This window comes from Protopterus annectens, chromosome 9.part0 (assembly GCF_019279795.1).
Source record: "Protopterus annectens isolate FY-2018-M chromosome 9.part0, PAN1.0, whole genome shotgun sequence".
NCBI lineage: Eukaryota > Metazoa > Chordata > Ceratodontiformes > Protopteridae > Protopterus > Protopterus annectens.
In genome coordinates this window covers 1,046,841,029-1,046,864,241 of record NC_056743.1, presented here as the reverse complement: position 1 = coordinate 1,046,864,241, position 23,213 = coordinate 1,046,841,029, and the positions used below count along the sequence as shown (strand labels likewise).

Below are 23,213 nucleotides of genomic sequence, written 5' to 3'. Positions count from 1 at the left end.
TTACCATAACGTTAAACATCCTTCTGTTCTACATGCTGCTGTATTCATCACACAAGAGAGTTCGCCTCTGGTCGACTCTCATATACCCGGCCATTTTACAAAAGATAGATGTTATCGCGAGGGTGCGTGTGACATTCCACATTTCTCTCTGTGGACGTCGGCCATAAACAGACATTGGATACAAAATGGATGTCAGCACGCATCTTCCTCAGAACTGAATGCCGCTAAAAACAGTGACGACAGAGTTGGTTCTCAGGAGTCAGGTAAGTGCAAAGGGGAAGGCAGGATGGGAAACTACACAGCAGCATACAAAAGAGAAGGGCATCTAAAGTTATGGTAAGATTCTGCACAACAATACTATGTCCTTCTATTCATATGCTGTTATATTCAAGCTCCTGCATTACGAATAGGGTGGAGGAACACAAGCATATTCCACTAACCCATGAAGGATGGCTCTAGCAAATCCCGCTCTGGCCCTAGACACAATGTCCAACTTGTAGTGTTTGGCAAAGGTATGGACAGAGGACCATGTAGCTGCTTCTAAAAAGGCAGCTGTTTCCAGACACTTGAAAAAGGCTCCAGAGGAGGACATTGCTCTAGTGGATTGTGCCTTTATTGGGAAGGGAAGTCTTCTGCCATGGGCAGTATAGCAAAAGCTGATAGTTTTGGATATCCAAGAGGATATGGTTTGCTTGGAAACAGGGTGTCCCCGGGCTCTTGGATGATGACACAAAAAGCATGTCTGCTTTATAGATGGGTTTAGTCTTGGAAAGATAGTATCCAAGTTGTCTGCGAACATCTAGGGTATGTAGAATCCTTTCAGCCAGGCTTTGGGGTGAGGAAAAGAATGTGGGTAAGACTGATGGCCTGATTCAGGGACAGCTCATTGACAACTCTGGGCAAGAAGGTAAGACTGGTGTGCAAACAAACTCTGTCTTTGTGGAAGGCTGTAAAGGGATGGGAAGCCATAAGTTCTGAGACCCTTCTGGCTGAAGTTATGGCTACCAAGAGTAAAGTTTTCCATGTACAATGTTGAAAAGAACAGTCTTTGGCTGGCTCGAAGGGTGGTAGCATCAATTTTTCCAGTACAAAGTTAAGATCGCAAGGAGGCAGAATGGGCTTCCTTGCGGGTCCAAGGTGCAGAACCTCTTTTAAGAATAGTTTAACTTCCAGTCTGGAAGCCAAAGGAGGGGTGAGAGGTAGGCATGCTGAGATGGCAGATAGGTGGTTTTTGATGGAGGAGTAGGACAGCCCAGACTTCAATTCACACAGTTAAGACAGGACCACTGGGGGTGGGGGTGGGGGGGTTCAACTACCAGTGGGTTGTACGTTGTGTTTTTGACACCACACAAAAAATCTCTTCCACTCTGAAAGGTATGATTTTCTGCTATTCGGTTTTTAGCCTCCTGCAAAACCTGAAGCACGTCCTCTGAGTAAAGGTGTCTGAAGGGAATCAAAGCCCTATCACCCACAGTGTAAGATTCAGAGTGCACAGTTGTGGGTGTAAGAGCGTTCCCCCCTCCTGTGACAGCAGGTCCATCCATTGGGGTAACTTGTGGTGCCTGCCCTTGGCTAGGTGTAGTAACAGGGGGAACCAGTGCTGCCTTGGCCAGAAGGGAGTCACCAACAAGATCTGAGGCTGTTCTCTCAATTTTCAGCAGAATTCTTTTGTATGAGAGGGAAGGGGGAAATGCATATGCATACATCCCCTTCCAAGGGGATGAGAGCGTCTACACCCCATGCTTCTGGGTGAGGTACCCTGGAGCAGAAGGTTGGAAGCAAACTGTTCATGGGTGAGGCAAACAGATCCACATCTGGAATACCCCATCGATGGACCAGGTCCAGGAGCACATCTCTGTTTAGCATCCATTTTTGAGATAGGGTCATGGTCCTGCTTAAAGTATCTGCCATTACACCATTTGCAGAGGGAATGTAGACAGCTTGGATGTTGACTTGTCTGACTAAAGCGACTTCCCATGTCTGCAGGGCTAACCTGCACAGGAGGTAGGATCTTGCCCCCCCCACCATCTGCTGATGTACCACTGTACGGTGGTATTGTCTGTGTACCACCTCAGCAAACCTGGAAGAAGGTGATCTTTGAAAATTTGTAGGGCTAATATCAGGGCTTTCATTTCCTTGATGTTGATGTGCTCTGTTGATGTGCTCTTTCTGTTGAGAGTGCATGAGTTTCTTACTCTCCATTCTCCCAAGGTTGCTCCCTAACCTGTGTCTGAGGCGTCTGTGAAGAGGTCCTGTTTGAGGGGCAGGGGCTGCAATGGCAGGCTTGGGTTGGCGTTTATCTGAGTAATCCACCATTTCAGTTCCCTGGAAAGGCATTGGAGCATTGAAATCATGAACTCCAGGGGGTGCAGATGTTGTTTTCAAACTGTTCTGAAGTACCACTGGAACTTTCTCATGTGAAGTTTTGCCAAGGGAACCATTGGGGATGATGGAGGCCATAAATCACAGGAGCCTGAGGACCTCCCTGGCTGATATGACTTTCAGAGGGAGCAATTCCTTTTCTGTGGGAAGACAGGACATCATTTTTTCTGTTAGGATCCTGCAACCCAGGAACACATGATCCTGAGAAGGAAGCAGGGATGATTTTTTGAGATTTACGGTGAAACCCAGACTTCTGAAGAGGGAGACTAAGTCTAGATGTTGCACAGTCATTGGAGCTGACTGGGCTTGGATCATGATATTGTCTAGGTAGGGGAAAGAGTTGGATTCCCCTCATCCTGGCAAAGGCCATCACAAAAAAAGGCTTTCGAAAAAAATATTGGCGTACCCTGATTATGTTTAGAAATAAGAATTAAGATAAGCTTACTATGCACCTATCTGAAGTGAAAAACTTTGATAACCATTATGATCAGGCCTTGCACTGCAGTAAACATCAGTTACAGTTTTGTGCCTTAGAAATGAGGTACCTGCTGAAATAAAACCCAACCAAATGAAGTTCAGTGTAGGTGCAGTCGAAGTCAGAGGCATAAAGATATGGAATAATAACACAAAAATACATGCACACAAGCACATATACACAGTTTTCTCTCATGTGGCCAGAAGAGTGTTCAACCTTGGGGAATCTTGGTCTTATACGTGTGATATTAACCTCATCCCCTTCTCTCCCTCTGAGATACACATTACAATGAGTTAATTTTCGTATTTTGCTCAAATTCCAGTCCAGAAGGGCAGTTTCAAAGTTAGATGTGGGTGGGCATGTACATTGAAGTGGCTTACGTATTGCATGTAAAACTAGCCTGAAATGTTTGTTTAATGTTAATCTAAGAGAGAGAGAGAGAGAGAGGTTTCTTGGGTACTGGAAGCAAAAGCATGTGTTTCAAGGTTAACCTAAAACAGCTTCTCTCTGTTGTAATTACCCAAACAAACCACAAGCTGAGTTACAATGAGGTCATCTAAATCTCACATTATAATTTACAGAAATACAGAATCCTACTCAGATTTATTTTACTTTTGCATTACCATATCTTCGATTTACTACACAAATACATTTCCTCGGTTTCCAAGCCTAATTTTGTAAATTAAAAGTGGAGAACAGGATAATTAAATCACATCATACCCGTACAGGACCACAGGGCCCTGACAACAAGAGGGAATATTAAAAGGTGTTCTTACCTACTTTACATGAGCCATCCGGTGCAGAGATGAAGCCAGAAAATTCTATTTTGTACTCAAACTCCTGCTTCCAAACATTTGGCATCTAGAAAGCTGGACAAATCTTTCAAAATTTTGCACTCAACGACTTAAAATGTTCGAGTTATTTTAGCTGTTTTACAAGACATCATATGACCTAAAAGGTAACAATGTTCCTAAGTGATGTTACAGAGTACAAATAGTATGCTTAGTTACACTGCTGATCTGTTTATAAGTTATATTTACATTTATGCGGAAATTAATTTCTTATTTTCTCTACAGGGTAGTTATCTGCTACAGTTCCTGTTACAAACTCAACCAGCCACAAAACAGCAGTGGAACCATCCCGACAGCTTTAGAAGCTGTAAAATAACACTGTCACATTTATGTGGCAGCATGAAATATCAAAGTCTTTGAAACTGTTCATTGGTGTGACAATCTGCTTCTACCCATTGTTTGTGTGCGTGTTACAGCTTCAGGCTGCTACACTCACTCTCAAGGTTAATATCCAGAAACAACTTCTCAAATTTAGCTGGTTACACATGGCACCCTATCATAGTTCTTTATTTTGCCTAAGAAAGTTAAGTCAGGAGCATCTAAATCAACCCAAGACAAAACTATCAGCCAGGTAATTCCCTCATGGACCCTTACAAAGGGCAAGTACCAGAGGTCCAAATGCCTTAACACAGTTGAACTTTGTCTGAAACACAAAACATAACCAAACCCAAACATCAACATTTTCCATAGAAATCACACTGTTGGTTAAAAATTCCTTCCACATACTGTCAACTGATGAACACTTTCTTAAAAAACAAGGCACTGATTACAAATTTTTCCTCTGCCACAGAAATTCCAAGAACCAAAAGTACTTCATACATCTGTTTATAAAGTGTCACAGAACACCAGCAAGAGACATACATGGCACGGCTTTAACTAGTCTCTCTATCACTCAAAGTATGATGACATGCACAGCTCCAAGGCTATCATGTCAGACAACCAACAGGAAACATTATCTTAGCGTATATCAACATGAGAAGGACTAGTTTTTCAGCCAGCTCATGCAAACGCCCATATGTGGCACTCCACCTAATATCACATTTAGTCTACATGCCACAAAGTGGTAATATGAACACAACAGCAGCTCTAGGTTACTAATCAGAAATGTTGCAATGTCATCACAGAAAAGCATTCAATTACAACCTAAGACTCTACAACATTATTACTACTTTACATTTTGCTACTAATGCACTGCTACAAGTCACCTGCCTGGATTGCTGTACATAGGAGGCTGATGAATCCATTTTGCCCCACTCCCTATGAACTACATGGCTTGCATAATGTCACAAAAAATAGGTAAAGTAAGAGGGGTGCCATCTTCCCATACAAAGCATCACAGACCATAATACTGCACTCTACTTACAAATATTACTCTCTGCAGAGCTATCCTTTGTCTGTAGAAAGGGCTACCACCCCTTTACCCATCAGCCAATCTTAAATTTGAAAACACAAAATGGGATTTTAGGGGTTTAAGCTTCCCCTTTAAGGAAATCAAGCAAAATGAATGCAAGTTCATGTTAGCACATACAAGCTTTGAAGTTAAATAAAACCTAATAACCTGATTATCTTATTTTTTGTCGAGTTTCCTGCCAGTTATCCAGACCACGGGGCAGTATGCATTTTGGAAGGTATTTATTTATTTTACTGACGTACGGTGGAATAATGCATGGACTGATAAGAATATTGCTGTGATCAATCATGGCAGCACCAAAATGGTACTCCTATTTCTGCTTGTGATGTCTCCTGTACAGCTCTAACATGGGGAGTAATCAATTTCATTGAAAACAAGTTGAAACATAGATGCACAATTAACTCACTATCTCCAAAGGACTCATCATTTCTACGGGGTGGGTAATCATCAGTGTTTTCGTTTGTAGGCCTCGCTCGCCAGTCAGCAGAGTCTGTCTTGTCTGATTCCCGAAATCTCTCTCGATCCCTTCCAGGGCCACCACCATCTCTTTCTGGAGGGGGGAAAAACAGTGAGACAGTAGTATACAAAGAAAAACAATTTCATTCACAGGGCTTTTTTTAAATCTTCTACTAATAACTATATTTTACCTTCCCACAACAGCTTTTCATAGTGGTCTATTAGGCAATCTGGTTTACCTACATACATAAATGGGAATTTAAATTTAGGTGGCAAATTATGTGAATAGTAAACCTACCTACATGCAAGTATCAAGTCCAGAATACAACATTCCAAAAGTATTATGGCATGGTTGAAATGTTCAAATTTTCAGGGCTGCAAATAAAGATGTTATGTACTCACCATAACATACCAAATGTGTTGTTTATTTTCATTTTTCCTCAATGTATGGTTTGAATCAGACTCTGCCACTTTCTACAGATTCTAGGATCTGACCCTCGAGCTCCTACCTTACCCATAATGCCCCTACCACTGCAGAACCTCAGATGGAGTTTGCTGCTATTACATGTATTACCTGAAAATAAAAATAGCAATCCTATCAGAGAAAAGTGACAGCTGAAAGATCAGTAGCTCAAACAGGAACTCTGTTAGGTCTCTCCCAAAGACATGGGACGGGGGGGTTTGAGGAAGAATGAAAATGAACACAGACCATTCTGGCGAGTACATAACTCCTTTATCTGTCATTTTCGTTCATTCCTAAACGTATGGAACAGAGTCTCCAGCTATAGTAACCTTGGGTGGTCTTCATGGAATGATGTTCCGGAGAACGCCTGAACCAAATGCAGCTCTGCTTCTGGAGATGATGTTCCAATTTGTAACAAACAATAAAAGTATGGGTATTAAACCATGTAGCAGCTGCAAAATATCAATCCAAGCCCGTTTTACTTTTACTTCCAATATGGCTGCACATTGAGTGATATCTTAACCCTAGCAGTGTGAACTGGAATTCAACAGAAAAGGCCAGTACATGCTTGTGTTTATGGACAAATTTCAGTAACTGGCTAGTACATGTACTGCCTGGATGCCAGGAAAGAAGAAATACGGAGCACCTGGAAAAAATCGGCTACAAAAACTAAGGAAGAAACACTGACTGGGGTAAGTCCTGCAGCTGTTTAGCAAAAAGCAATGCAGCCTCTAGACATGACTTCCAGTAACCAACATGAAAATACAAGACAACTGCACACATACCTGCTTAAAATAAATGAAATACTGATGGAATATATCAAGACAAACAACAAAAGGCTGGAAAGAATGTATGAAGCTTTAAATACATATTCAGATGAGATGATAAAGCTGCAAAAACCAGGGGATGAAATGAATAAAAGGCTGGCTGAATATGAGACTGCTCAGGAAGAGAAGTTTCAAAAAGTAATAGAATTAGAAGACAGAGCATGAAGGGAAAACCTGAAATTTTCAACTATACCAGAGAAGTTGGAAGAAACAGAATGCATTAATTTTATGAAAGCACAAATAAGCAACTAGACTGGTATTCCACAGCAGGAACTGTTAGTTGAAAGGGCACATTGTGTGTATGCTCCAAACTTGGCTGTGAGAAGGCAACCTAGACTTTTAATAGTAAAGCTGCAATCCTATTAACAGAAGGAGATGATACTGTCAAAACTGTGGCAGAGGGACAAGATATTAAAAGTGGTAGACAGCACAGTGTTTGTGGAGAATGATTACTCATTGTATACCAGGCAGAAAAGGAGTAAATTAATTTCACTATTCGGGGAATTTTGAGATGCAGGTGTGAAATTCAAACTGCTGTACCCAGCTGTCTTGAAGGTATTAAAAAATATCCAACAGCCACAGGACCCGGAGCCAACTACAATCACCAACGAACTTTAATATTCTTTAAAAAAAACTCCAACCAAGCGCTTTCACCTAGCTTCTGCAAGGACTGAGTACAAATACATTCATTCATTCATCATTTAAATACATTGTTTTAACGTCAGCTGGTCAACAATTAATCAATTACATAATTATTCTCAATTGTTGACCAGCTGACGTTAAAACAATGTATTTAAATGATGAATGAATTAATGTATTTGTACTCGGTCCTTGAGAAAGCCTAGCAGAAGCTAGGTGAAAGCGCTTGGTTGGAGTTGTTTTTTAAAGAATATTAAAGTTTGTTGGTAAATGTAGTTGGCTCCAGGTCCTGTGGCTGTTGGATATTTTTTAGTTACTTGGTCCGTACAGTGGTTTGGTTCGTGTCTTCAAGGTATTCTTCCCTGGAGGGACAAAATCATTTACTGAGCTGTGAAAAAGGAGATTCTGCTTGTTCTTCTGGTAATAACGACCACAGAAAGACTGTACCTGTGAAACCTAGCCCACTGTTTCAATGTAAAATGTTAAACAGCACGAGAGACAACTAGAAGAATGAACAGTACATTGGAAATGAAGCAGAGACAGGATATGGCAGATGGGGACGAAGAGTAATAAAGTCAGTAACTTAATATGAGATTACAATACAATAATTATATTTATGAAATACGACAGAAGAAGAAAATCTGGTAATAATGGACTTTTTCAGGATTGGTTGGACTTGTGGGGGAGTCTAAAGTATATGTCCCACGTTCATGTCATTAATGTTCAGAAAAATGTTTCAGGGAGGGGAAAAGAGGGGAGAAAGTTATCTAAGTAAAGAAAGTATTTTTTTTGTTAATAGTACTATTTGTATTGTATGGTTTTCTTTGCATGCTATAAGTTTTCTCAGTTATTTTTTAGTGAACTGGGGACTGTAAATAGGTACTGCTATTCTTTTGTTCCCCTATCTTTCTCTTCTCTCTTCTTGTTCAGTTTTAAGAAATGTAGGCACTGCAATGTAAAAAAAACCTTGGTTAAAAGAGCATGGCAAAAGAAAAATTAATGTGCTCATTCTTGCAAGGGGGGATGACTGTGTTAAGGATCTCTGATTTAGTAACAGGTTTTAAGAAAAAGAAGGTAAATGAAAATGAACATTGAATATTACAAGGCTTTTTTTCTAGCAAATGAATGTATGCTTAGTAGCAATTCTGTATTTGTCCCTTGTACCTCCATGGAAACAATCTGATAAAGAGAAATTGGTTACAGTCTGGTGGAGAGTGGTTGGGGAAAAAAGAAGAGAAACTGGCTAGGAGGTAATGTTCTCTGAAAGCATTCAGGGCTTTCCCAGCTGGGAGAGATATAAAGACAAGACAAAACCAGTTACAACTTAGCAGAAGCACAAGGTGCACCATGTGTCTTACCATGGATAACCTTCCTTTTAGGTTAACTCAAGTCTAAGTGTGGCTGTAAGTTTGGGACATGTGTTCCTATTATGAGGATAAAACTTCATACATTTTTAGTTTTAAGATGTATATAGTTTTGTGTGTTAGTATTAAATTAATAGGTTTTAGGGGGATATTGGAGGATTGTTTGTTTTTTGCTCGAGGCCTTTCAATAAAGCAAAGTTTTGTAAGATGAGACATAGGCTCAAATGGATATGACAAGAAGCAACTATATAAAAGTTCAACTTGCCAAACAGTGTATGCATGCAACACAAAAGCTGTAATTAGACATACAACAAAGGTGTTGCACATAAAAGGTGGGAATAATGTTTTAATACAATGATGCTTTCTGTATTGCCTTTAATTGTCAATGGTCTCTTAGGCACATACAAAAAAGAAAGAATAGTGAATTATACTAAAAAAATTTAGTGTGCAAATAACTGTTACAGAAAACACATTTGGAAAGAACTCAAAGTGAATTTGATAAAGGTTCAGGATGGTTATTCAGTGGAACACCTGGACAAAGAGGAGTACTTATATTAATTGTATGAGGAACTCAACATTGATAGGGTAAAAAAAAGATAATGGCAGATCTACAGTACTAAGGGGCTACTGGCAAGGGAGGAAGATTATACTGGCATGTATTTACATTCCACCTAAAATTGCTATAAAGTACAGCTGCGTACACTTACCATAAATGTAGATGTCCGAGTGTATTCACTGTTGCAGTCATTACATTTGGGTAATCTGCTTGCAGTAGCCCTCAGTCGGCCTGACAAAGTCTTGGGTCCTACGTCGGTTGCTGTCTCTTCTTCTGCGACGTCAGGTCGTCAGGGGTACAAAAAATGCAGCCAACATCATTACATCAGTTTTTCTTGCCCTAGATGTCAGGTGCTCCCCTAATGGGAAGCAATTAAATCTATAAATATACAAGATTATACCTCCAACAAAAAAGCAAATACACCAAAAAGCTTTAAAGCATTGAAAAGGAAAGAAGAGGTATAGCCAAAAGAAGTCAGGGGGCTGGAGGGAGGGTAACCAGGACAGTAACAGTGAATACACTCGAACATCTACATTTATGGTAAGTGCACACAACTGTACTATGTTCTTCGTGTTTCAGAGTTGCAGTCATTACATTTGGGTAGAGTCCCATAAGCTAAGGATGGGAGGAGGAATAAGGCCCTGCAAAATTGCAGTGGCAAAGCCAGCTCTGGATTTAGAGAAAATTGGCAAATGGTAATGCTTGGTGAAAGTATATACAGAACTCCAGGTAGCAGCTTCTAGGATGTCGCAGGTAGGGACGCCTCTGAGAAAGGCTGCAGAGGTAGATTGCAGCCCTGGTTCAGTGGGGTCTGATCCCCTGTGAGATAGGTTTTCCAGGGTGGTTACAGCATAAATGAATGCAATGGCCTATCCATTTGGAGATGGTTTGCTTTGAAATAGACTTGCCCTCTGTCCATGCATCAAATGCCACCAGCAGTTCACATTTCCTTTGAGGTTTAGTCCTGTCCAAGTAGAATCTAAGTTGTCTGTGCACATCTTAAGTGCAATATCTGTTCCCCTTTGTTCTGTGGATTAGGAAAGAAGGTTGGCAAATGAATGGACTGATTAAAGGTCACACTGGATACCACCTTAGGCATGAAAGAGGGGTTGGTCCTGAAGGACACCCTGTCCGCATGAAAGATGATGAAAGGCTCCACTGCCATAAGGGCCTGAAATTCAGATACCCTTCTTGTTGAAGTGATGGCTAAAAGGAAAGCTGTTTTCTAAGAAAGGAATTTTAAATCTGCAGTAGCAGCTGGCTCGAAAGGAGAAAGGGTGAGTTTTTCCAATACAAAGTTAAGGTCCCGGGCTGCAGTTGGAGCTCTCCTGGGAGGTCTCAAATTTTTTGGCCCCTCTGAAGAAATGCTTGAGCAGTGGATGAGAGAAGAGGGGAGGTTTTGTGTTATAATGAGCTGAAATGGCTGAGGCGTGATTTTTTATTGAGGAAAAAGACAGGCCCTTGTGAAGCATCTCAGTTAAGTATTGTAAAATCTGAGGTAAATTTGGGCACTGCTGTGCTCATCCCTTGAGATTGATTCCAGGCACAGAATATTTTCCATTTTTCAGCATAAGATTTTCTAGTACTAGTCCTCCTTGCCTCTAAAATGACATCCATCACTGGTTTACTGAGGGATCGTAAAGGAGAGCTTAGGTAATTAGCCAGGCTGCTAGGTTCAATGTTTGAAGCTGAGGGTGCAGAATCTAGTTCTCCAGTTGAGACAGCAGGGTAGCAGTCTGAGGCAGGTGCCATGGGGCCAACAGTGACACACTGCGCAGGAGGGGGTACCAGTGTTGGCGTGGCAGTCGGGTGCAATCAAAATCATCCTTGGTTTGTCTCGTTTGATCTTTAGTAGTACTTTGGAGAGAAGAGCCAGAGGAGGAAAGGCATAAACTGATGGGTTTTTCCACCTGAAGGACAGAGCATCCACTTTCCAAGCTTGTCTGTGGGGAGACCTTGCGCAAATTTTTTCCAATTGATAGTTCTGGGGAGAGGCAAACAGGTCTATACCTGGGCTCCCCCATTTGCTTGTCAACATGTTGAAAATCCTTACTTCCAGTTTCCGTGTGGGTCAATGAGGTTTCCACTTAGTCTGTCTGCCAGTACATTTAGTTTTCCTGGCAGGAATTGAGCTTGTAGATGCACTTGGTAGGCTCAAGGCCGTGTTCCACAATGCCATGGCTAGTCTGCAGAGGGGGTAAAAATGTGTAAACTCCTGCTTGTTTATGTACCACATAACAGTGGTGTTGTCCATCTTTACCATTAATTGTCCTGGAAGAATGTGGTCCTTTAAGGCTGTCAGAGCATTCTGTACAGCTAACATTTCTTTATGACTGATGTGAATGTCCATTTGAATTGGATTCCATTTGCCCGGAATGCACTTCCCTGCCAGGTGCGCCCCCCCCATGCATAATGTGATGCGTCTGTTGTTAAGGTCTGGGTGGCAGGGGGTAGTGTGAATGGTAGTCCCTTGTTTTGGTGGCAGGTCCCTGCTCACCAAAGGAACTCTAGGCGTAGGCAAGGAATGATAGGAAAAAGAAGTTATGTCTTACCATAACGTTCCATCTGTATTGTTGATCCTCGTTCAGTCATTACGTATGGGTATCGGTTCTGACCTCGGAACCGAGCCGGCCATCTTCCAAGCTCACGTCAGCTGCAAACTGTAGAGCTAAACTCTTACCCACAATTCCCCTCTCCTTGTTACCTCAGATTGAGTTTGCAAGTTAAAGAAGGTAGAGGCTACCTCTGATCAAATAACCTAAGAGAACTGGATGGTGAGATCCACTAGAAACCACAGGAGGGGGAAGGAGGGAGGGTCGTAATGACTGAACGAGGATCAACAATACAGAAGGAAAGTTATGGTAAGACATAACTTCTTTATCTGATATCATTAATCCTCGTTCATTCCTTACGTATGGGACAGAGTCCCCAGCTACCTCTATTCCTGGGAGGCTCTCATGGAAGGACATTCCTGAGCACCATAGAACCAAAAGATGCTCTTCCCCTAGATGTCAAATCCAATTTGTAATGATTGATGAAAGTATGAGGTGTAGCCCAAGTTGCAGCTGCACAGATGTCATGTAAAGAAGCTCTGGCATGGAAGGCAGCAGAAGTTGCCACCGACCTTGTTGAATGAGCTTTCATGGTAGTAGGCAAAGTACAGTTTTGTACCTACCATAAATGTAGATGTTCGAAGATCCACATTGCTGCAGTCCTAACACTTGGGTAGTCCGCTGTCCCAGTCGGCCTGAATACCAAAGTATAAGGCTGACGTCGGTCAAGGCGCATTTGTCTGACATCAGGACGTCAGGGTACAAATGCGCATGACCGACGTCATATCCTCAGTCTTTTCTTGCCCCAGATGTCAGAAGACCCTAAAAAGATAAGGCCAAAACCAAAAAACACCAAACACTCCTGTACCTAATATATGTACAATATATACAAATTTACAAAAATAGAACCCCACCCACACAACCACCCCTAAACACAGAGGGGAAGGAGGGAGGGTAAACTGGACTGTAGCAATGTGGATCTTCGAACATCTACATTTATGGTAGGTACAAAACTGTACTATGTTCTTCATCTCACATTGCTGCAGTCCTAACACTTGGGTAGAATCCCAAAGCAGAGGTAAGGGAGGATGGCTAAACTATAATGAAGCAGGAGCTGCCAAAATGCCCTGCAGCACAGCAGTAGCAAAACCAGCCCTGGATTTAGAATAGAGAGGAAGGTGGTAATGCTTGGAGAAAGTATGCACTGAACTCCAAGTAGCTGCCTCCAAAATATCCTTAGTTGCCACCCCCCTTAGAAATGCTGTGGAAGTGGCAGTAGCCCTCGTGGAATGAGGCCTAATCCCAGCTGGAATCTCCTTGCCATGATGGGAATAACAGAATGCAATGCAAAACCCAATCCACTTAGATATAGTTTGTTTTGACACAGGCTTGCCCTGGGAACTCAAAGCAAAAGAAACAAACAACTGCTGAGACTGCCTAAAATCCCTAGTCCTGCTTAAATAATAACGCAACTGCCTGTGTACATCTAAAGTGTGCAAAATCTTTTCCCCTTATTTTGGGGATTTGCATAAAAAGTAGGCAAATGAATAGTTTGGTTTAAAGCCACACTAGAAACCACCTTAGGCATAAATGAAGGATTAGTACGTAATGATACCCTATCCTTATGAAAAATCAAAAGGCTCAACGCCATAAGGGCCTGCAATTCAGAAACCCTTCTTGCAGAAGTAATGGCCAACAAAAAGCAGTCTTCCATGACAAGTATTTCAATTCAGCAGTAGCTGAGGCTCAAAAGGTTGTAGAGTGAGATTCTCCAAGACAAAATTGAGGTCCCAAGCAGGATTAGGAGCTCTACGTGGGTGTCTTATATTCTTTGCCCCTCTAAGAAATTGCTTGAACAAAGGATGAGAAAACAATGGTGGGTCACAATCATAGTGAGCTGAAATTGCTGCAGCATGAATCTTAATGGAAGAGAAAGACAAACCTTTGTCCAATAACTCAGTAAGATATTGAGGAGCCACACTCAAATTAGGCTCAGAAACATCCAAATCCTTTGCTGCACTCCAAAATAAAAATCTCTTCCATTTTTCTGCATACACTTTACGTGTACTAGGCCTTCTAGCTTCCATAATCACATTCAAAACTTGTTGAGGAAGTTGAGACCTGCTGTGGTTCAAAACAGAATATGCCAGGCTGTTAGATGAAGAGAGTGAAGCTTGACATTGAGGAGATGACCGTCCCTCTGAGACAAAAGGTGTGGAACTAAAGGTAAAGGCCATGGAGGCTTCCTTACCAGATTCCTCAGTAATGGGTACCAGTGTTGCCGAGGCCAATCTGGAGCTATCAAAATCATCCTTGGCTTGTCTTGTCTGACCTTTAGGAGTACCTTTGGGAGGAGAGGCAGAGGTGGAAAGGCATACACATGAAGATTTTCCCAACTGAACGAAAGAGCATCCACTTTCCAAGCTGTGTGATGAAACCTTTACGTGCAAAACTTTGGCAGCTGGTGGTTTAGTGGAGAAGCGAACAGATCTATGTCTGGAGTTCCCCAGGACACTGTCAATTGTCGAAATACATGAAGATCCAGTTTCCACTCGTGGGGATCCATGATTTGCCTGCTTAACACATCTGCTAAGGAGTTCTGTGCTCCTGGCAGAAACCTTGCCTGTAGATTTAGCTGCAAGCTGAGCGCAGTCTCCCACAAAATCATTGCTTGCCTGCATAGAGGATAAGAATGTGTTCCCCCTTGCTTGTTGATGTACCACATGACAGTAGTGTTGTCTGTTAGAATCAACACCTGCCCTGGAAGAAGTAACTCCTTGAAAGCCATTAATGCAAACTGGACTGCTAACATCTCCTTCATGTTGATATGTAGATGCTGTAGTCTGGCAGGCCACTTGTCTTGTATCCACTTTGCATTCAGATGAGCTCCCAAGCTATGTCTGAGGCATCTGTCGTTAGAATCTGACTCGCCTCTGGCCGGGTCACAGAGAGTCCCTTGTTTAGGTGACATTCCTGAGCCCACCACAAAAATTCCTTTTGAATGCAAGGTATTATTGGAATGACAGTGTCCAAATCCTGGCAGTGCTGTGTCCATACATTTTTAGATACCATTGCAGCTTCCTCATATGCAGTTTGGCATTGGGAAGCACCAGAATACAAGATGCCATGAACCCTAATGCTTGAAGGACTGTCCTTGCAGTCAGCACGGACTGATGAGATAGTTGATGGAAGTAAAGGGATAGACTCTTTTGTTTGTCCGGGGTTAAGGTGGCCATCTGGGCTGCTGTATTCAGTCTCACACCCAGAAAGCACATGTCTTGAGAGGGTACTAGACTGGACTTTATTTCGTTCACAGAATACCCCATGCATCTTAGCACTGCTATCACATATTCCAGATGCTGAAGAAGCTCGTCCTTTTCTTGAGCCAGAATCAGACAGTCGTCCAAGTAAGGATAGATTTGTATTCCTTTTAGCCTGAAAAAGCTACAACTGGAGCCAGAACTTTGTGAATACTCTGGGCGCAGTAGATAAGCCAAAGGGCAATGCAGAGAACTGATAATGTGAATTTCCAGCTCGAAACGCAGATACTTCCTGCAACTGAGTCTGATAGGCACATGAAGGTAAGCCTCCTTGAGATCTAAAGTTACCATCCAGTGATCTTTGCCCAGCAGAGGTAAAAGCTGTTGTAACGTCAACATTTTGAACTTGGGAATGTCCAAATAAGTGTTGAGGATAGACAAATCCAAAATTGGTCTCCACGTGTTCCCCTTTTTGGTACTAGGAACAGGCGAGAATAAAATCCTAGGCCCCTTTCTGGCACAGGAACCGGCTGAATGGCCCCTATCTGGAGCAACAGAGAAATTTGCTTGTGAGCCTCTTTTCTTTGTATAGGAGGAATGTCTGGCATGCCTTTGAATGGAGGCAAGGTATGGAAATAAAACCTGTAACCGTGGTGAGCGATATCCAATACCCATCTGTCTTGGGTAATAACACTCCAATTTTCTTTGAAAAGTGCCAGCCTTCCTCCCAAAGGTGCTGCCAGGCGAGAAGGCTCTGGCAGTTGAAAAGGCAAGTCATTGGGTCTGCTTACGAAAGGACTGACCCCTGCCCTCACCAGAAGACTGGGCAGGCGAACTGCCTGTTCTAGGCCTAAAAGAACCTTGAGCTCTGCCCCTACCACGTCTAGATCTACCCCTAGACTGAGAATCATAAGAAGGATAAGTCCACCCCTTAGTAGGCCAATTTCTACTAAACTTTGGAGGCTGAACCTGCACAAAATCTTTAACAGTCTGCATAGACTTAGCCTTGTCCTCCATTTTCTTTAAAACTGTTTCCACAGGCGCAACAAACAACACATCAGATTGTAAAGGAGCATCTAAAATCCTTGTCTTTACATGTTCAGCTAAATTCTGATCCCTCAGCCAGGCGTGCCTGCGAAGAACAGAACCAGTGGCTGCCACCCTCAAGAGGCCTGTACAGCATCAAAACCACATTGCAAGGAATGCTTACCCACCTGTTCAGAAACATGAACCAAATCCTGCAACTCTTTACACTCAATACCTTCCAGAGCATCTACCTTAGACTTCAATTGTGAAAGGAGATAATTTTGGTATTTCAACAAGTGAAACTGGCAATTCAAAGCCCTCATGGCTAAAGTGGAAGAAGTATACACCTTTTTCCCCATCTATCCAAAGCCCTTGCCTCTTTATCAGAAGGAACAGGATTTTTAACAACAGAAGCCTTAACCCCTTTTGGGCCCTGAGAAACAGTTTCTGGGTCTGCCCTAGGACTCTTAAAAAGATACTTATGAGCTTCAGGCACTCTATAATACCTGTCCGGTTTAACTGGGGCAGGAGGCAAAGAATCAGGGTTCAGGGAAGCCTCTGCAAAAACATCCTCTACCACATCCAGAACAGGAGGTATAGCTAAAGGCCTATGCTGGGGTAGAAACAAAAATTCCCTAAGCCTTTTCCTAGAATCAGAGAAATCTTGACCTTCCCATTTAAAATGCTCCTCATGGAATGAAGAGTCTCTGAAAAAGAAAAATCCTCAGGAGGAGAAGCCGAAGGTGTAGAGTCATCTACATCAGAATCAGAATAAGGAGGATACTCCTGCAAGTCTTCAGCCGAAGACTCAGAAGCCTCCGAACACTGCTCAAAACTCTCAAGCTCAGGTTCCACCCTAGGCCTCTTATCAGGGGGGGGGGTAAAGAACCTCTAATCATAGTAATCAAATCTTCTGCCATTTTAAGCATATGTTTCTTAGGCAGAGACCCTGAAGAACTAGGGGAGACCCCCCCTGGCCGGCCTCTAGAAGGAGCCTTGGAAACAGAAGGGGAGGGCCTAACCACCTTAGGAAGGGAGGGGAGAATAGCTACCTGAGAAGCCCCTTCAGCTTGGCCTACCTCCTGAGAGGACACATCTTGTAACAGTAAAGTCTCTCCCTGAGAATCCAAAGGAACTTCTGGTAGAACCACCGGCTCCACCGAGCCGTCTAAAGAACCGACGTCCGGGACAGACGGTTCTTCTACCCTAGGCTTCGTTGCTTTGTCTTTGCGCTTTTTAGACGAAGCGGGCGGAGCATCCGGCGGCATGTTGTAATTACAACGCTTCCCAAAACTAACCTGGCACAATCTAATCTTCTCTTAATAGTGCGTTTGTTAAATCTAGCACAAGAGCGACAGCCAACAACGTCGTGCTCAGGCCCTAAGCAAGGTATACACAATGTATGGTAATCTCTATGAGGTATCTGTTTCCCACAAGAAATACAGTTATTCACTTTTTCTGACATCCGTTTAAATACTGAGGCAAGAAAAAAACAAAATATTCCCCAACGGGGTACTTAGCCAACTTTGATTCGGTCTGAAACTCCGACTTCAGAAAATTTCAGAACGCCAACCTGCACTCGCAATACTGCTTCTGCATCGGACCATGCGGCAAAAAAGACTGAGGATATGACGTCAGTCATGCGCATTTGTACCCTGACGTCCTGATGTCAGACAAATGCGCCTTGACCGACGTCAGCCTTATACTTTGGTATTCGGGCCGACTGGGACAGCGGACTACCCAAGTGTTAGGACTGCAGCAATGTGAGATGAAGAACATCGAAATGTTACGTTGCGTGTAAATAAAGGTCACACAGTCCTTCAACCATCTAGCTAATGTGACCTTAGCAACAGCTGATCCTAATCTAGGTCCAAAAAAGGCCAAAAATAACTGGTCAGATTTACGAAAGGGTTTAGTCCTGTTTAGGTAAAAACGGATTTGCCTAAGAATATCAAGGGTATGTAGGCAATACTCTCCTCTGTTTGAATGGTTGGGAAAGAAAACTGGCAGTTCAATGGCTTGTTTAATGGATATTTCAGAGATCACTTTAGGCAAACATGACGGATTAGTTCTCAGAGACACTATCTCTCTGAAAAATCAAGTATGGACTCTTGATACATAAAGCTTGAAGTTCAGAAATACGTCTGGCAGAAGTAATAGCAAACAAAAACAAGGTTTTCCATGACAAATACTTGAGGTCGCAAGAAGAGGCTGGTTCAAAAGGTGCCACTCTCAGAGCTTGCAGAACTAATGATAAACCCCATGGTTGAAAAGGTTCTCTAAAAGGTGGCTTCAGATGATTCACACCTTTTATGAAGGTCCTGCACAATTTATGGGACATAAGAGAGGAATCTTGGACACCCTCATGAAAATTAGAAACTGCAGCCAAATGAACTCTATTAGTAGAGGCTGATAGACCTGATAGAAACAGGTCAGCCAGATAGTCTAGTATTATCGACACTGGTGCTGAAAAGGGTTCTACTTGTTTATCTTTCAACCAACAGGTAAATCTTTTCCACTTGCTCAGATAAGTAATTCTAGTGGAGGACTTATGAGAAGCAATAAGAATATCACGTACTGGTAAAGACAGCTCTTTCTGCTTGGCAATCAAGGGAATTGGGAGTATCCAAGCCGTTCGCTTCAAGCTGTTCAGGTTGGGATGAATCAGGTTCTGTGGGTGTGAGATCAACTCCGGGATTGGATGGAGGATCCATGGTCGATCTAGGAGGAGAGGCCAAAGGAATGGGAACCAAATCTGTCATTGCCAATATGGTGCTATGAGGATTACCTTGCTCTTCAACTGCCGAGCTTTCTTCAGAAACTGGGAAATGAGAGGAAAGGGCAGAAATGCGTAGTGAAGACCCGAGGGCCAATCTTGTCTAGAGCGTCCCTGGGTGATGATCTCGGAGGGGGAATCAGGGCAAAGTAGTTGCTGCATTTGTAGTTGGCCGGGGATGCAAAAAGGTAGCAGCAAGGACGGCCCCAACAGTGGAAGATCACCACTATCAAGGGATTCAGGGACCATTCGTGAGGTTGTAGAATGCACCTGCTGAGTCTGTCTACTATCACGCTGGAACTCCCAGGAATGTGCACTGCCAGAAGAAAATGGTTGGTAGTCATCGCCCACTGCCATATCCTCATGGCCTCTTGACAAAGGGGGTAAGATTTGGTTCCACCTTGCTTGTTGATGTACCAGACCACCGCCATGTTGTCTGATTGAATCGCAAATGTCCCAGACAGCAGCAGGGGATGGAATGCTTGCAACGCCAGAAGCACTGCCCTCAGCTCTAGAACATTTATATGCAGATGGGCCTCCAGATGGGACCAAGTGCCTTGGACTGTCTGTCCCTGACATAGCCCCCCCCTCCCAATCAGGGAGGCGTCCGTAGTCACTGTGGCCTTGGGTTGCTGGTGGAAAAAGGGCGAGACCATTGAGAGAGAATGTGTGTCATCCACCAATTTAAATCCTGTTTGCACCTGTGGGTTACTCGAATCATGGCTGAAAGAGGATGCTGAAGAAGGATACCATTGGGTGAGCAGCAGCCATTGTAGAAGCCTCATGTGAAACCTGGCCAGGGGAACAATGGTGATGGAGGCTGCCATGGAACCCAACAGCTGTAGAACCGAGTGAGCCGTGGATTTTTCCTTTGAAAGGATTGGAATTAGTTGTTGCTTTATCCTTAAAATTTTGTGCTCTGGAATAGCCGCTCTGCAGTTTTTTGTGTCCAAGATAACCCCTATGAATTCTGTCAACTGAGATGGGGTGAGATTGGATTTCTGCCAGTTTATGCTTATGCCTAGCCTTTGAGCAGCGAGGAGAGTATGCCAGGGCTTTTTCCAGTAGATGTCTGGTGGGGGCGGAAATGAGCCAGTCGTCTAGGTACGGAAACACCTGGAATCCTTGAAGTCACAAGTGAGCTGTGACAACTGCCATGCACTTTGTGAACACTCGGGGCTCTAGAGAGTCCGAAAGGCAGTACACTCTGCACTGGTAGTGACTGGCTCCCGGACGGAAGCTCAGAAATCTTCTTGATGGCCTGTCCACTTTTATGTGGTAGTACGCATAAGATCTATCAAGCTCATCCAATCATCTTTTTCCAAAAGCGGGAGGATAGACTGTATAGTGACCATCCGGAATTTTTGTACTCACAAACTTGTTCAATACACTGAGGTCCAAAATTGGTCTCCAGTCCCCGGTTTTCTTTGGCACCAAAAATAGATGAGTAGAATCCAGATCCTATCTGGTCTGGAGGGACTATTTGGATGACTCTTTCTTAGCAGCTTTTCAATCTGTAGTACTGCTTCTTCTCTTTGACTGGGTGGAACATCGGGAAGATTTTTTGACGGGACGGGACAAAGATTGAAGGGGATATGATAACCTCTGGTTCTGATCCTTTGTACCCAAGAATCATTGGTGATGGTTATCCAGGCAGATGGGTACAAGGAGAAACGTCCCCCAACCACCTCCAGAGGAAAGGAGATGGGCCGCTCTTCAGGAGTGCTGGTAGGACTGACCAGGGAAAGAATCTCTGGAACCCTGGTCACGCAGTCCCCCTCTGCCCGGAAAGGAGAATCTTCCCTGTGAGTTTCCCCCTCTGCCACTGGGAGAAAACTCTGCCTGTGTGTCACGGAAAGGACCCTGAGATTTCTTGAACCATATCTTCCCACTCTTTTGGTTTCGGGAGAAAGCACGTTGAGGGGAAGAATAACTGACACCTATGGCAGAAAGGGCCTTACCGTCTTGTTCACATCTGGCCAGTGTGCTTTTCACATAGGGCCCAAACAATGAGGAGGGCTCAATGGGGGCATTAAGAAAAGAAGACTTAAAAGGTTCCGCGAAGTTGCATAAGCGCATCCAGGCGTGTCGTCTCAAGACCGCAGCTGTACCCACCGCTCTAGCTGCTCCTGATGCGCGAGATATCAATCGCATAGAGGAGTTAGATATAGACTCAATGGTGGCTAGCTGAGAGGCCACTTTGTCATGGATCTCATCAGACACTGCACCAGCCAAGGTTTCAGAGAGCTCTGAGACCAGATCCCTTTGAAGCCTGGTAAAATGTGCCATATAATTCAGGGTCCTGATAACAAAGCTCGCTGAAGCAGAAGTGCACTTCCCTATTCTGTCCAGGGCCCGTGACTCTCTGTTAGGCAGATGAACAGTCTGGCTTTCTTCTTCTGCCAGATCCTTTTTTGTTGCGGCCGCCACCACCAAAGCATCTACAGGAAGACCCTTGAACCAATGAAGATCCGAAGCAAGAGGGGACAAGATCTTATCAGGCCTCTGGAAAATAGCTTCAACAGTATCAGGGGCCTTCCAAGTACCCTGCATGATGAACTTGACAAGTTCATCGGCAGGTGGAGTAACCCAGGAGGTAGGGGGCCAGGCGCGAAAAGCCTGCAGGAACACAGATTCCTCAGGGGTTGGATTAGAGGGCTGCCAGTCACCTCTCTGTTTCAGGATTTCAAGGATATCGCCAAAGGATAACTCAGAGGGTGACCGAGGGGATCCTTCCCCCTCATCAAAATCTGTGTCTTCGGTGAGAGACTCCTCTGTGGAGTCCATGTGCTTCCTCTTACAAAAACTTTTCCGGTGGACCTCCTCAGCAGGAGAAGCTGGGGAAGACAACAGAAAAGGGGATTCCTGAGGGAATATGTCCTGAGGCCCTTGCACCCGGTGTCCGCTAGGTGCGACTTGTGAAACCAGTGTACCAGAGGAGGGCGGAGGTATAGACAGTCCAGTATCACCAGCAGCAGCGAAAGCCTTCTCCATCAGTTGGAAGGCTGGTCCACCCGGAGAGGAGTGTATGTCGAGGACAGGGGGCACTCCTCCCCTAAGTAGTTCAGCCTGCCGACTCGGAGTCCTGGATGGCTGTGGAGCAGCAAGCTATGCGTGTATCACAGCTAACATCCTGGGTCGTAGGAAACCTTTCCTGCCACGAAGGCAACTGCGGTTCCTTAGTGAGATCCATAAAGGGAACCGCAGAAGGGGAAGATTGTACTACATCCATGGACTTCAAAGGCAATGAAGGAGAATAAAAAGGTGTCTTTGGAGATGGGTAATCACCTCCCAAGGAAGGATAGTTCCTGGGGGGTGGAATACCTCTGGCCAAGAATGCCTGGTACACAAGACGCAACACATCATGTTCAGAAAGACCACTAGTGGACCTCACCGAGACTGAGGGAGAAACAGGCCTGTTCACAAAGGAGGCAGACTCGGTGCCCATCTCATCTTATCGCACAGAGGACAACGATGCCGAGAAAGACTGAACTACTGTAGTCTGCACAGACACAGGGATCGGTGACGAAGTGGCGGTCGGTGCCGAAACTGGAACCGACAAAACTGAGTCAGTAATAAAGGCCTCTGTTCTGAGGAAGACCTCAGAGCTGAAGCGGTCAAGGTCTGCGCCGACTGAACAGTCGGTGCCTATACAGAGGTAAAGGTCTCAACCGAGGAGCCGCTCGGTGCCAGTATGTAGAAGGCTGCAGGAGAGGACGGAGCCAAAATCACTAATGGAGCCGAAGGCTGTGGTGCCGAAGGTCTGGGCACCGAAAGCACTGGGGCTGACACAGCTCCAGAGCCAAAATTTTATCTTTTTAGATTTTGGTTGTTGAGAGTCCCTAGTCAGGGATGAAGGCAAGGATTTAGCCTTAGTAGAAACATGCATTTTCTTATGGGCTTTAGAAGGGGTTGAGACCTCTGACCCAGAAATAGCCTCTGAAAAGGGAGATCTTAGAAGTCCCTTTAGTACCATTTACTGTATTACGATCAGAGGAAGACACTTGTCGAAAGCGCTTATCGTATTGATTTCTAGGGACTTTTTATTTTTTGTCCATCATTTGTTTTTTGGTATTAGCAATTAAAGGAAATCTTAATTTGGATTTTAACAGTTCGTGGGTCTGTTTTATTTGGAGCCATTATCTTTGGTGAACATACTGTCTTTGTTTTTGTTT

At 43.8% G+C, this 23,213-nt stretch overlaps 1 protein-coding gene across 2 annotated transcripts in view; it reads right to left on the bottom strand.

Moving 5' to 3' along the window:
• The window catches only part of EIF4B (eukaryotic translation initiation factor 4B), a 1,945,171-nt gene that overhangs the window by 1,219,600 nt on the left and 702,358 nt on the right, over nt 1–23,213 (bottom strand). For both annotated transcript variants that reach the window (XM_044083849.1, XM_044083848.1), the window contains exon 6: nt 5,526–5,669. In XM_044083849.1, the coding sequence (XP_043939784.1) occupies nt 5,526–5,669 (144 nt within the window). The remainder of the gene's footprint in view (nt 1–5,525; nt 5,670–23,213) is intronic.